At 41.1% G+C, this 15920-nt stretch overlaps 1 protein-coding gene across 4 annotated transcripts in view; it reads right to left on the minus strand.

The window, feature by feature from the left end:
- TFDP2 (transcription factor Dp-2) overlaps nucleotides 1–15920 on the minus strand; it is a 58591-nt gene that overhangs the window by 23931 nt on the left and 18740 nt on the right. For all 4 annotated transcript variants that reach the window (XM_074592733.1, XM_074592734.1, XM_074592732.1 and 1 more), the window contains exons 3-4: nucleotides 13032–13098; nucleotides 286–389 (exon numbers count right to left, since the gene is read on the minus strand). In XM_074592733.1, coding sequence (XP_074448834.1) covers nucleotides 286–389; nucleotides 13032–13098 — 171 coding nt within the window. The remainder of the gene's footprint in view (nucleotides 1–285; nucleotides 390–13031; nucleotides 13099–15920) is intronic.

Raw genomic sequence — 15920 nt, forward strand, 5'->3', positions numbered from 1 at the left:
GTAAAGTTGTTTCAGTTTCTATTTCAAGCCAGGAAACAAGTGTCCCCTAAGGTCACCCACGAGACGGCTGCTGGGAGTGGCGATTCCAGCATGCGGAGCTGCTGCACCCACAGGTCAGGGCCTCTGCAGCCAGGTGGGGCCCCGCAGCAGCCCCCGCGGCTGAGGCGGGAAGCGGCAGGTTCCCAGCACTGATCACATCTTGGTTTTTCATGTTTCCACATCACATCAACAGGAAGTCAGGCAGGTAGTTACATAAGGTCGCGTTACCGGAATTGCAAAACTTACCATTTGGGGTCCAACATTCACATTGATTGGTCCTAACGTTTTTGGCAAAATCTTAGTTGGGGAGTTGGTGCTGGAAACTGGTAACGTGATTATTGAAATATTACCTGAAGAGACCAGTAAAAAGAGAATTTTAAATTACTTCCTTAGTAACCTATGAATAACAGTTTGGCAAATTTTCACATTTTAACGTATTGGAATCAGGTTAGCTTTTTTGTCTCATAAACTGCAAATACACCCTCCTCACACAACCGCCTCCAGACCTTTTAGCAGATGTCAAAGACACCTCACAAAGATACACCTTCACTATTTTACCTTTAAAATTACGTGTTAGTATTTTTTCCAGAAACAATTTCTTCTTGCCTAAGACAGAAAGCACACAGCCTGCCATACCTCAGCATTAAAAGTTAAAATGAATGAGTATGCTTCTAGAGAGAAATCAGCATACAAATGCTATTTATTATAATAATGAGTACACATACAAAATGTGTATCCATCTATCTTCATAGCCTTAACCATTTTTCACCTGACTATACTAAAATGTTGTACAAACACGAGTGAACTAAGCCTGTCACAGCCTACCACTCTACACATGCGATGTACAGAGTAAACAATGCCTCTGTCACTGCACAGATGGTGTAAATAATGCCTTTGCAACTTACCGGAATTAACAGAGCAGGCAGCTGGAGGTCAAGATAAAGCCAACCGTGCCATCTCTAACCCAGCGTGTTCTCATCCCAAGATGTTTATCATCCTTCTGATCCCAAACTGCTTATGGATCGACCTCATCCTGCCTTCGCACAGAGAAGCCCAGCTCTATGCTGAGAGCCTCACAAATGCTGCTTCTCCTCCTCTATTCCAAATCTTATTTTATAATCTTGATCCAAGCAGTGAACACATTTATCTATGGACACTGTGGTGGCAGCAGCTCCTGGCTCTATGGCAGTTTCAATGTAAGAGAGCTGGGACTCAATCAGTCAAATACCTCCCCCGATTCTTATGCCCAGCCTTATTCACAACGGGGAATGACAGTGGTGGGTCTGGAGGCAGAATCAAATACAAGGAAGAGCTGCCACTGCCTCGTAATCCAGAGTCAGCTTGGGTCTAGCTGGGGTCAGGAGCCGTAAGGACAAGGATTGGCTCCTGAAGAGCCACTTACGCTCCCTGGCACTAGCAGACAGAAAATGAAGGCGTCTGAGGCGACAGGTTTCTTCGGACCAGCGCAAACACCAGCCCTCACCACTGCCCTGCCCTGCTCTCCTCCTCCCACAGCAGTTGCCCCACAGTCAGCTTGGCCCGCACAGTCCCACGCTGACCCACTCGTGTTTGACAGCTCTCTTCCCTGGTCTTTTCTCATATAACCTGTTCTCCCTCCACTGCCCGCTCCTCTCTTCTCACTTGCTCCTGAACCATAGTCATCTTTTTTCTTTTTTTTTTTTTTTAAATTTCAGTACACCTATGTTCTGCCATGAGGTAACTGGAAAGTCACAAATTCAACAGCGTAACTTCTCTGTAATATGAAGCAGAAGCAACGCAATCGAGAAAAAAAGACCACTTAAAAAAGGATCTTCTGTAGCTACAGCATGGAAATAGAAAAGACGTGGACATACACAAACTCTCGCCTTTATAAAAAATGAACAGATATGAGAAATATTTACAATTTGATGTCATGTTCTGTGTAAATTCCTGTGGCATCTGGACTAACACTTCTGCTAACACTAACACTATTGCTGATTACTACTACTACTGACAGTATTAATTTTCCAAAAGGCAAATCTGTATCTGAGAACATCTTCAGAAGAAGCTTGCTTCTTCTTTATTCAATACGTTAAATAATCTATTCAGTCACCTAACTCATCTAGGGAAAAAACCTTATAAAACCCACACACTTGCAAACCCACCCCCCCAGTAGATCCTTGCTCTATTACAAAATACCTTTTGTGAGGCAGTGCCAGAGAGCACAAGACAGCAGTAATTCATGATTTACATACATAGTGTTCACATTTTGAGCTCAAAATAATTCTCTAAACTGGCCAGTTACTTGTCAATTTTACTTTTGCTACAGGATTTTGCCCAGGATTTGCCAATTTGTGCTAGCATGTTCTCATCAAAACCCCATCCACCCTCTCCTTGCAGGCTGTCATCGTCAGGGACGTGCCCGTCACTTCCCAGTACTGCTGCAGCTGAAACTTTTTGACTCCTTTTCTCCAATATCAGCTCTCATACTATTTCTCCTTGTCCCCCTTCTTACCAGGGAAAAGAAATAAATTACTTTCTCTGGTGCTGACAATATAAAGTCACGTGGCAAAGTGCAGTAAAATTCTGAAATGTCGGCATTTGGCTGACAATTCTTTTACCATAGGGCTACATCACAGATTTGTCTCCAGCGACACTTCCTGGTCTGCAAGAGGCAACAGTAACGTCACATTTCACAACGTAAGATTGAGACCTCTCAGACATACTGTACCATACCATTAGCACAGTCCAATGTACGCATCTACCCACTGTCCCACATCAATCGCTGTGCACACCGTTTGTTTCTTCCTCAGCATGTGGCATGTGGGTTGTAATCTATTTGCACTGGCAATAGTTTTTAATGTGTGTACCCTCCCTGGAACACACACGCAAACTCTCTGAAAACTGTAGCTTAAAAATACAATACCCATGGCCAAAGCCACGCACGGCCACCAGATTTACTGTAGCAGCCCTGGAAAAAACATTAAAAGCTACTGCTGAACCATGCCTTCGTTCACAAGGCTACCTAGATAAATGTATACAATCACCATTAGGGCAACTCTAGTATAATTACAAGGGTCATTCAAATTACTTAATCTTGATTTTAACAAGACAGTTGCTTACATATGACATATGTTTAAAAGTCTTTTTTGGCTACAGTTACTGTCAGTAAGAAAGATCTTCATCTTCTAATCCCTGCACAAACCCCCCATTTGACAGCAGCAGCAGCAAAGTGATCTTAAGAGTTGATCAAGTTTTCAAAGAAATGCTTCCCTGTCCTTGTCGTTCCTTTTAAATTTCTTTATGGTTAAATATAAATATGCGAATGCGTAGACTTTAAAACACAGATAGGGACCAGTTTCTTTTTATGAGCGAGGTCTCACTCATCCACCACATACAGAAGGAAAGAGCGACCAAATTTGTCATGATTAGAGTTCATTCTGTGTGTTTGTCAGCAGTTGAAAAAAATAGTAAACAAAAAGTTTTATCGCTTATGAAAAAAATACTCCCTCCCTCCTGTTTTCTTTTTTTTTTTAAAAATAGTATCATAGTCCAGATACTTGTGTGACCTCAACTGCTCCAAATATTTAGTGGTGGAAACACCACCTTCCCATCTCTCTTCACAGCAAACATGACAGTTGGCTCAGTGAGTTGCTGCAAAAAGTTAATGTGTTTCCAAGTAGACCACATGAGGACCCCAACCTGAAGAGACAGATTTTGCAGTCAATATCACCAGTGTCACTACTCTCCTCTAAACAAAGATAAATCCAACTTCCAAGAGCATCCTGTCCTGCCCATGGCCCTCACGCAGCAGCAGCCGAGGTCCATGGGACTCGGCTGCCTCTGAAGCACCTGGAGCTGGCCAGGACCCGTCCCAGCGCAACCAAAACATCACCACAAACTGGAAACTGCCGACACAAGTACAACCAGCTCTGAGAGCGGGCACTTGTTTGCTAAGGTGACTAGCTGTATTTTACACCAACTTTTCACCAAACAGTGCACTGCTGTTTGCTGCAGAGCTAGCAATTTCTGAAGTTTTGACGGCAAGGTAGTATTACAAGCCAGCAAGCGTCAAGAGGAAAAATTTCTTCAAGTCTTATTTATAAAACAGCATAGAAGAAGTCGAAGGAGGAAGGAGATGTCACGCTGTTTGTAGATCATCTAAAAAAATATTCAGAGACTTGTAAAAAATATTCAGCAGATTTCTGTATTCAACTTTAAGCAGAAATATAGAAATATCACAAAACTAATTACATATACTTTACCACATAACAATTGTAAAGGCTTTAAACATGAACAAATTCCAAATAAATGCCAAGTGTTAATAACGCCCATCATTTGGGGAAAAAAAGATTACACTGATTTACGTTCCACTGAAAAACAGCAGTGCGTACAGTTGTAAACTGAACACAATGAGACCCATCAGCCTCCTAGTCACGGTAATCTTACTGCATGGATGAAAAAGGTCAGCAGAGATGGATCAAACTAGAATGATTTGTATAATAATACTCAATTCTTATATAATGTTTCTCAGCAGTGCTTTGGAAGCACAAAGGAGGTCAGTGTCATTATTCCCATTTTACCTACAGAAAACCAAGCACGTGGGAAAGAAACCCACTTACAACTCTCATAGAGAGGCTTTAACTGCAATATATAGAAACCCACCACAAACGGAGCACATTCATCACTGATGCAAATTCAAAATAAAAATCTGTCGGTGAACATATGTATGTTTCTCTTAGAACAAAACCCCTTTGCTTCTACATAAATTAGTTTTCCATTCCTCGGTCACCACTATTGCTGTTTCTCATGGAGAAAAACCAGCCTTGCTATTCTTTCATACTTAGAAAAACATGATCACTACATAACTATTATTCTTCCTGGCATTTGTGAAATATTTTTACTTGCACACACAAAGAAAAAGTCAATTTAAGTGATCTTCAGCTTCAAGCAGTCACAGAACAGTTATTCATGTTTATGTACACGTATGCTCACATGCACACACTAACTAGCCATCCCACAAAACTAACTTTAAATGGTTACATGGCATCCTAAATAGCTTAACTTCACACAACAACGTGGAGTCCTACACCAATATGAAGCTAAAGAGGTTTCAGTGATTTTTCCCTGTATAACTAAATCTGTTAGGGCTGCAGCTTGGCTGCAAAGATAATCAGAAACAATGTCAATCGGAGAACCTATAGAATCTGTCACGGCCAGTCTGAAGGAAACCATAGCTGACAGGAAGCACAGACCAGCCAGCTGGGGTCACACACAATGTGTATGTCAACAAAAAAAGTCTGAATTTTTAGACAAAACACCAGGGAAGTGCTGGTAACTTGGATTTCATATTGTGAGCTCTGAAACAAATGTCCATATTTTTTAAAGCGTATCAATGAACAGTCATTTTAAATAATACAGCCTATGGCTTGATGGTAATGGACGGTAAAGAAAACAGTTTAGAGCTGGGAAATATCGGGAAGTCCATTAGGGTATTTTGCAATAGCATGTGATGTTTCCTCAGGATCCTCTATTACATTAAATTGATCTCCAAGATCAGGATACGGTATTATAAAAGCATATAGAAACCCCAAATTATTAACATGCTATTAATAGGCATGTATTTTCGTGGTACATTTCTTCATTTGTTTATTGCACAAACTTACTTGGCTATAAACTTAACTTTAAAAATTGCATAGTCTGTAGATGCACACGCATATCTAGAAATATATGAAACCAAAGACCTCTGTAGAAAAGGAAAAACAAAATCACAGAATCGCACACAGAATGGTGCGGTACATGGAACAATGGGCATTTTTGGGCTGAATCTGTTCCTGTGTCCAGTGAACTGCTCAGCTACCTGCACAGCTACACTGGCACTAAGCAAAGGACAATCTAAAAGCAGCTGTGAGGTGACCAGGGACAATTTCACCGACACTGTTGCCCGAGAAGATGTCTGGCATCAAGCAAAAGATTACAACACAAGGAAAGGCAGAAAACGGTAAATATGCTAATTAAAAAAAAAGAAAGAAAAGAGAGACACCTGCCTTACTGCTTCCATTACAGTACCACAGCCAGATGGCAGTCCTGTGCACTGCGAAGTTTCTGAAACGCCAGCCCTATCAGGACTTAGTAAAAATTAGATACTGCATAAAAAAGGACGTACCTAAACAGTTTCTTGTGAAGTTCTATTAAAAGTTAAGATTCCCACCGAAAGCAATCTGTATTGCAATTTGATCTGATTAAGGGATCCTCCCTCATGGAGACTGTTGCAAGATTGGTGGTCTAAAGCTGGACTCCCTTTTCCCTCCACAGCAATAAACAGAGAATACCATGTAAATTCTTAGAATTTAAGAATATGGTAATAAAAAAGTATTAAATAAGGACAGTGTGATCTACATTATACATTTTGAGATGAGAATCAAATATGTCACTCAGTCAACCAGTTGAAAACTGTTGCTTCTTTCTGCCACACCCTATTAACTAGTAACTGTCAATTCACTGGTCATAGAAAAAAGTGGCTCAGTACCCAGTGTCTTCACTCGGATACAGACACACTGGGTCAGCCAACAGATTTTGTTTAGGAAGCAAACACAACAGTTAATCTGTGAAATGAACTCATTTTTTACGTGCAAGAGTATTCCCCATGAAAGATAACAAAATACGGTTTCAGTAACTTTTGTAATTTCTTTTACAGGCACTTAGAAATTTAGAACTCTTTAAATTTTCAGGACATTATTGAAAATTAAGCTTGCGCTTTAGGTGACTTCTCTGTGTATTTAATTGACCTGATTTACTTTTCGGAATATCCCTTACTTGCAGGTCACGTACATCAAGTACTTTTACAATAAGCTAAAAGCATGCCAAAACAAGACCTTGGAAAATCATTAAAAATGCAACTTATCAAATAAAAGTTAATCCTTACTAGACTTTTTTTCTACTTACATCAGATATATTACCTCTTCATTCCTACCAGCAGCTACGAGTTTTGAATGAAACAACCTTGTTACAGATGACAGCTTGTTTGTTTTGGAAACAAACTCTCATTGGGAGTTTTCTGTCTCAAAGTCTGGTATGACTTTTTTTCCCACCAAACCAAGACTTCCTGATCATTTCTACTGGTTTTGCTGTTGTTTTTGGTGAAACTGTAATAATTACAATCAAATCCCAACTTCTCAAGTTTATGAAAAACATTAACCCCTAAACCTAACTATTCTTGGTAAAATAGGTACTTAACAAGCAAACTTACAAGAATCCTCAGAGAGAATGACAGGATGCTTGGGAGGGTTGTCCAGGGGTCATCTTGTCAGAGCAGGCTGCCCAGGACCATGTCCAGATGACTTCTGAGTATCTCCAAGGATGGAGACTCCACAACTGCTCTGGGCAACCTCTGCCAGTGGTTAGTCACCCTCACAGTAAAAAAGTGTTTCCTGATGTTCAGAGGGAACCTCCTGTGTTTCAGTCAGTGCCCACGCCTCTGGTCCTGCCACTGGGCACCACTGGAAAGTCCCTGGCTCCATCCTCTATGCACCTTCCCTTCAGGTATTTATATACATTGATAAGTTCCCCCCTGAGCCTTCTGCAGACGACAGTCCCAACTCTCTGAGCCTTTCCTTGCATGAGAGATGCTGCAGTCCCTTGATGATCTCCACAGCCCTTGGCTGTACCCTCTCCACTATGTCTGTGTCCCTCTTGCACTGAGGAGTCCCATAACTGGACCCAGCACTCCAGCAGTGGCCTCACCAGGGCCGAGTGGAGGGGACCTGCTGTCACCTCCCCTCCCCGTACTGCCCGGGACACCATTACCCTTCCTCCTGGCAGGGCCCGTGGCTGGCTCATGGTCACCTTGCTCCTCACCAGCAGCCCCAGGCCCCTTTCTGGAGCCTGTACTGGTGCAGGGGCCGTTTCCCCCGCCATGGCTCTCCCCAGCCCGCTGGGGTCCCCCCGGACAGCAGCAGGCCACTCTGTGGCCCCTCATCCTGGCCATTCCCAGTGCCGCTCCCTGTCACACCACTGGCGCTCCGCTCCCGCCGCTCGCCTTCAGTCAGGGGCTCGGACCCTGCGCTCCCCTCCCGGCCTCGGACGGCGGCGCCGGGTGGCCCCCGCCCCCCCGGAGTACCACGGCGTTAAGCTTAAACCAGGCAGGCCGAGAGCGGGGCTCCTGGGCGGCGATGGCGGCCCCCCCTTGTCACCCGGGGGCAGCAGCAATGGCACAGGCGCGGCGGGCCCGGGGCGGCCGGAGCGGGCCGCGGCATCAAACCTGCCTTAACAAAGGCTGTCCTGTCCACCGGTGCAGACTGTCATCCACAGGGATATTCCCAAATTTACACCGTCAATGTTAATTCAGGCGGTCCCACACAGCGGTACGGCCAAGGGGGCGCCTGGAAACTGAAGGAGTTGGAAGAGATTTTGCTGAGGCTACAGAGTCCTGATGGAAGAACGGCCAGTGTCTCTTGGGGGCAAAGCAAAGACACAAACCCCAAACCCACCGCTGGTTTGCCTCACGGACAGACTGCTTTGCTGGAGCAGGGCCAGGTCCCCCCCTGCCCCCATGCAGGGTGACCAGCAATGGCCCCTCGCCCAGGGCCACCCGGCTCCATCTCCACAGGGCAAGCATGAGCCTTTCACATCTGCAGGTGCTTTCGAATCGGAGTTCTCTGCATATCTTGTTTTGTTCCAAGGAATATTCAGGACACGCTGTCCCTTCACCTGTCACTGCAGAAGGTAACGAATTAACGCACTTCAGGTGTGTTCAATTAGGGTGCTTACCTGGTGGCACCACATCTCGTTGAATTTACAGCTGAGAAGCTCCTTGACTACCTGATTGCAAACCTTGATTTTATTACAGAGCTTCATACCTAGGCACCTCTGACACTCAGTGGCTCAGGTAGCCTTAGGACTACTCCTCAAACTAGAAGGGAGCCCTCAAAGCCGCAGACATCCAAGGGATGCACCGAGGGCAGGTGAAGTGGCTCTATGGGACAAGTGACCAAGTGGTAATACAGGTGTGCCCTCTGCCTGGAATCAGCAGATTTGATTTTCCATTTTTATAATCTCTATGAACAGGATTACAAGACTGGAAGTGTTTAATTTACTGACTGGGAATGTCTCCCAAACAGATTAAATTTTAAATTCTCCTGCTTACACATGCGACTTTTCAAACATGAACTCTACAGTATGTCTGATTTAATTCATTCACAGCTTGAAACAATCACCCAAAAACTGTAACTGAACTGTCACTATACAACTCACTTACAAACCTAATTGTACCTGTTCGAGAACTAACTTGAAATATTATACTTAATAATTTTAACTTAATAATAATAATTTAATATTATACTTAATAATCTATTTTAATGGGCCAACTCCACAAAGACATTTTGCCACTTAAACCAGGATTTTGCCTAAATAATGGAGTACCTTAGTTGTTGTCAACTAACTTCATTAGGCACCAAAGTTCTGCCTACAACCAGGAGTGTGTCGTTCTTGTTAGCATGGACCATACCAGGAGTTTCTCCCAACGGGCACAATCCATGATAAAACACTAGTAGAATACCCAACACATCTGTACAGGTCTCTCCCCAAGGCTAAGCACAGACTCCAGTCTCCAAAACCTGCGAGGAACATCCCTTCTGCATTCAGTAACCGAAGAGTATTCATTCACTAAAGAACGAGAACCAGGGCCAATTTCTTCTGCCTGGGAGAATTAAAATGCAGGTCTCCTACAGGAATAGTTTTAATCGCTAGTCTGCCAGGCATTTTCAGATAAGGAAATGAAGCACAGTCAGCCCAGTTTGCCACAGCTGAACAGTTTTGACTGTTACAATAAGAATCTATTACGTGAAAGACTGAGTGAAAACACGAGTGAAAATGACTTTCAGAAAGGAGATACCCAGACTGTGCTGCGTGGACTACTTAAAATATTTTACCAAATGCCTTGGAACAAGCGGTCCCTGGCATTAGACAAGTACCCTGGCCATTAGTCAAGAGCCATCCGCACGTGGCATTCCCTTTCAGATCCACTGAGTATTCATTTCAAGAAGAGGAGAAAGAAGCTCCAAATGGAGATCCTTTAGCCAAAAAAGCCTGTTGCCTATGTGCAAAACATGTAGGAAAGTAAATTGGCTGTTGAACGGGAATTGTTCACTAAACAAAGTGAACAACATTCTGAGTTAATGCTCTGCTGAGCACTGCGAATTTCTTCTATGCACACCTAGAAAGAAAAATCTAGCTCCCTTCAAAATTAGGCAGCAAGTCTTTTCATAAGGATTACAAATGTGGAGGTATGTGCTCTGATTCTACAATCATCACATTTAAAAGATGAAATTCCTTAGTAAATTTGTATTGCATTTAGATACACCAGGTGCCAGAAATGCTTCTTTTTCCCAGTCATTATCTATACAAGGAATAAAAAAAATACTGTAAGTATTCTAAAAAGCCTGCATCAAAAAAACTACAGCAAGACCATAGTATTCACTACCAAGCACAGGAAACAAGCAAGCAATAAGAAAACTGAACACCCAAATAAACCAAACAACCTGCCAACCTACTTAGGAACAGTAATTCAGATTTAAAAATCATCAGAAGTGACACAGCATGTACTTTAAGACTTACAGATTAGATTGCAATACCTAAGCAGTCTGTGAGCATTAGCTTCTCCTGTAGCAAAATAAACCTGGAAAATATCCAGAGGTTGTGTATGGACACTACAGGTCATGGTGGGAAAGATAAATGGAGCCTGATCAAACCCACGCTGGAACAGCAGCAACAGAGTAACTGCTTCAGATGGTCCAGGGGAGAAACTTGGGGAGAATGAGATTCTGAAAGGTAAGCCTCTGACCAGAAAAAAAAGCAGAAAAAGTAATTTTAGAGCACAAAGGTCAAGTGAGCTATTTTGATTATGCATTTTTAGTGTTGAAAAGCCAGAAAACTTCCCCTAGCTAACTATATATACTGGTGCTAATGCTACAGAATGAGACTGCAGCTCTATGAGTACATAAAGAGCAATAGCTGATTCATTAAGTATGTCAAGACATTGTCTTGAAATTTGAAACAGCATCCTCAAAGATCCAGGCTGCAGTCCACTCTTATTAGGCAAAGTGGCAGAGCTGTGGGTTTACCTAGAACAGTCCAGCATTTTTCAAAATTAAACCCAGTGAAACCAGGATTACACAATAGATTTCATAGTATAATAAAAGATTAGAGTTCATAAAAAAAAAAAAAGGGAAGACAAAAAATTTGCAAGGAATTTTCTATGTGCTCATGGCTTAGCACTGGAATCTGAATGGTGTTCCTTTAATGTGATATTGGTACGAAATTAGTAAGTTTGTACTAGAAGCAAACAAGTAAACGCACACCACAAATAATTATCTTTTTGGAACAAAAAAAATTAAACTAAATGCAACTTTTCTAAACATAAATTTTTAGCACTTGGAATCTGATGCTTTCAAAAGATCCTTATTTGAGCAAAGGGCCTCTCTCACTCTTGAACATATAAATTCATCATGCTTCAGTCTAAGAATACTGTGAAGGCACATTATGAACTTCAATGCCGGATAAAACAATAAAAACTGTATTAATTGGGAAGTTCACAAAGTTGTGTTAAGAGAGAGTGGATCTGAATGCCTGTTTGGAGTTTCTTCTCCCCTCAATTTGCAGAGTTCAACAGTAAACATGCCAGAAGAAGTAACGGATACTTCAGACTGAAAGGAGGAGACAGCTTAGGCACTGGCATTCAAGTTTTTCCAGCTTCTGATTAAATATTTTTGATGAAATATTTTGAGAATATCTGATTCTCCAAGCCAGTGTGAACAAGAGGTTATACTTCAACAGAGATGTCAGTGATTTTTAATTATACCTCAAGGTTAAAAAAAAAATGAAAATAATTAGAGCATAACATTTTAGAAAATACAGAAGAATGGAGGTAAATAATACATCTATCATCCCAGAAGGAAAATCTAATAAAGACTGGGACCAGGATGACTGAGATATTACTACTAACAGTAATGTTCTATACTTCATAAAGTTATTCAAGTCAGTTATTCTCTGAACAAATCAATAGCTTGCCTCAGAAATTATTTGAAAACGTTGCATGTATTTTAGTCTTTTTCTGTAGTATCATGACACAATCACAAAATAATGAAACACAAAGGGCAATTATCTCACCAATGCACAATAAATTAATTCTTAAAGGCCTAAAATGAATCTGTAATGTTCTGCATAGTCAAGAAAACTAGGAAGATACTGTAGCTCTAGACCTTGTCTGTTTAGTGTCTCTCATTTTTTCAGACTCCGAAGTCTGATGCACTTAAACTGTCATAATGAGCCAAAAATCATTCCTCCAGCTGGTAGATGCATTTGTTTATTGCAGTGGATAACAGCAAATCTGTATTTCCTCAGAAAGGTTGATTGAAGCATTTCCTGAATTGTAACTCCTCAAGTTTTGTAATACTGATAAGGGGCTGCAGTTTTATTTTATTGGAATCCTATAGCTGTTCTGACTGCCACCACACTCGTTTAGTCAAAAGTGATTAATCTAGAAATGCCAAGATGAACAGGATATGACAAAATATAATTATTATTGTAAATTATCCAGAATGCTTATAAAAGTACCACAAGATATCACTGACCATGAAGTCTGGCTTAACCTTCTCTCCCATTTGGACAACAAAAGAGTCTGGGAAGTTTAAAGGTGGGGTGGAAATCAGGAAATTCAGCACATTATTCACCATCAAGGAAAGAAAAAAAGGGCTTATTTTATCCTCTAATTATTTTTACTACAGTCTCCTTTTCCCTCTGAAAACCTGAAGACCAGCAACACTTGCATGTCAGTAACAAAACGTCTACCAGTGCAGGTGTACGAAATACATTTTGAACATCTAAGTTCTGAGTCTCCCAAAACCGAACCAACCATATGCAGTGAAATCAGCAATAATACTGATTTAGTAAACATAAGAGAGAAGTAAGTCTTAACGTATCCTCCTTTTCTATGTATACAAATAGAATTCTCTTACCTTTTGTTGGACTCTGGTTCTGATCTATAAATCCTTTCAAGTCTCCATTTGTGGAAGTCACACCAACCTGAACAAAACATTTTTGAAGTCTTAAAATATGATAAACCTTTCTATGTTTTCTAGTACACAACTAGCAGTATTATGAAAGTAATCTGCTCTGCATTTCTGAAACATCATAATCCTATGGATAGCAGTCTAACAAGAGCATGAGATTCAAAGCAAAGAATCCAAGACATTTACTGTGTATATATGAAGACAAACTCTAATTTTTAAGTTCTTACATAAAAAAACCCCTGAATATTCTGATACTGTACTATACATGACGCAAGCAGCACATTCTGGCTGTTGCGGTGTAAGTCACTGGCCCCTCCAAGTCAGACAGAGCAACTGCCACCAATAGCACAGCAGAAATCTGCCTGATGTCCAGTACTGTCAGTGCTAAGCTACACGGTCTACAGGTCTGAGGAGGTGTGACTCTTGATGCATTTTAAATACATTCCCTAGGCTTCAGAGATAAACTGATTTACACTGAGGGTCAATTACCAGAGACATGGGGAATTTAACTTATAAACAGAACAGTGCACCTCAGATTTTGGCATGTACACAAAGCATAGAAAGGTGGAGTTTGTATAGAAAAATGCAAGATCACTGCTCCTGGATAAGGGAGAGAAGAGATGGAAAGTCCCTCAGATCCCAGCTAACAAGGGATGGGCCCAGCAACAGCAAGCGATGATAAGGCATTCTGCAGTTTCAGAGCATTATGCTTGCACCACCTTAGTAACCCCTGCCCAACAAAGCATTTTGGTTTGCTTCCAAGACAGAAGCTGTGATAAGCACTGACTGAGCTCCATTGGAGCAGTAGGCAATTAAAATAAATACTACAAAATCTCTTTTGAAAATATTATAAAATTTGAGTACTTTGTAAACAATTGGGACAAAGGGTTCAGGTATCCAAGTTAAGAAAAACCAATCATACAATCAAGGATCAAATATTTGCTTTATTTTACAGAAATATGGAATAATAATGGAACATATGCTAGGGCCACTCATAGAATTTTAATCATATGAAATTAGAGAATCATTTGACTGCAGGCAAATTAAATGTTAGCAACATAACACTAAAATAGACTACACAAGAACAAAAAGTACCTATTACAAGCATTCAGTCACTTGGTTCCGCTAGAGAGCTTGTGTTTGGCAAGTAGTTTTTGAAGGGGAAAATCTGCACACAGCATTGTGACAGATGCTTTTGAAACTACTTTTATTGAGATTGTTTTCACCATCAGAAGCAACATACAAACATTAATTGTTGCTGCCCTGCCCTGATCATGAAATAATCTAAATGAGCGAAGTTACGTGCTTCCGTAAACAAGCCCATAGAGATGTTCAATATAGTTCATCAATTTATCTCAAGTGTTGTCTGTATCAGACTTCCTCTTTCCTATCACACACAACTAGATGGTCATATACTATTTCCAATGGGCAAAGAAGTGCTTTGGTCATTGCAGGCTACAGTATCAGCACAAGTTGCTTTTGCAACAGAGCAAGTCTGCCTCATTTTTTCCTCCCCGTTTTCCCTTTTTCCCCCGCAGGTGGCAGCGGTGCAGAGGCAATGCAGCAGGGCTGGGGAGGACCGAACAGGAACGCCTGGATTTGAGCAGGGGAAAGAGCAGGAAGACATGAAAACAAACACAAAACGTCTCCTATCGCTTTTTGGTAGCAGGTCCGTACAGAAAACAGCAGCATTCTATATTCTTCCCCCGAATGCTTGGGCAGAAAGGAATGCTCATGTTAGGGTTCCTTACACTAAAAATGTATTCTTGAGGAGATCTTTAAAATAGAGGTCAGAAAGGGGAGTAAATTGCATAGCATATAGCATTGAAAGGGCATTATGACTGCAAAGTCAAGATGAAGAGCCAGCACTCTTGGATCATACTACTGCTGCCTTTGCACAATAAATAACAGTACCAGCTTCTCCCTAGGACCCCTGCCTCTGCAAGAAATGGAGAAACACAAATAGGGGAAAATTTTAATTCAGAGAATGAACAGGGAGCCACAGGGATAAATATCAGGTATTAGATATAAGGGCCTTAACTTGTTCCAAGAGAAAGGGTATGAATTAGGATTCCCATGAACACCTTCAAAGACAGCACTGCAATTTGTTCACAATTGAACCTTTAGCGCTAGATTTACAACTGTACATTTCCCTATTGATTCATATTGGTGCTTCAGTTAAACACTGAAGATGATATACATATGCACCGTCAGCCCAAGATGACTCTCCAGCCATTAAGAAAATTCAAACATTTACATTTAATTCTCTGAAAGATTTAGATTATTTAACTGGTTCAGTATATAAGGAAGTATAACAAAGTACTTGAGTCCTTTTTTGTGTGTGTATCCTGTACTTCAGTGGTCCAAATGATATAAAATTACATCAAAATTTGAGTTTGTATAGAAATATGTATTTTCATTATGATGGTCCCAGTAACACAATTTATAAAAGGCATCCAATGAACAGGATAACTTCTCTCAATTTTATAATCTTTGTATCTAAATTTAGAAGAGCTTGAAAACAAACTTGAATTTCATGAGAACTTAAATGAGAAGTGCAGCAGATCTAAAGGGATTTGTTAATCTAACAGAAAAATTATCATAACTAAGTCCTCAGAAGAAGCAAAGTGTGATGCAATATTACAATACTGCAGCAGAACGAGAACTTTATAGTATTGCATTTTGATGTCACAAAGGTTCCAGGCCATGTTGTTAGCTGGAGACTGTACCACCCACAACTTCGGGGAATCTTGTCATTTAACCACTCCTAAGCTGAAACCAGCCAACAATCCAATGCTTACATAGGTATCATTTATTACTTCTTGTAAGGCTCGC

The sequence above is a fragment of the Larus michahellis genome, chromosome 6, assembly GCF_964199755.1.
Source record: "Larus michahellis chromosome 6, bLarMic1.1, whole genome shotgun sequence".
Classification (NCBI taxonomy): Eukaryota; Metazoa; Chordata; class Aves; order Charadriiformes; family Laridae; genus Larus; species Larus michahellis.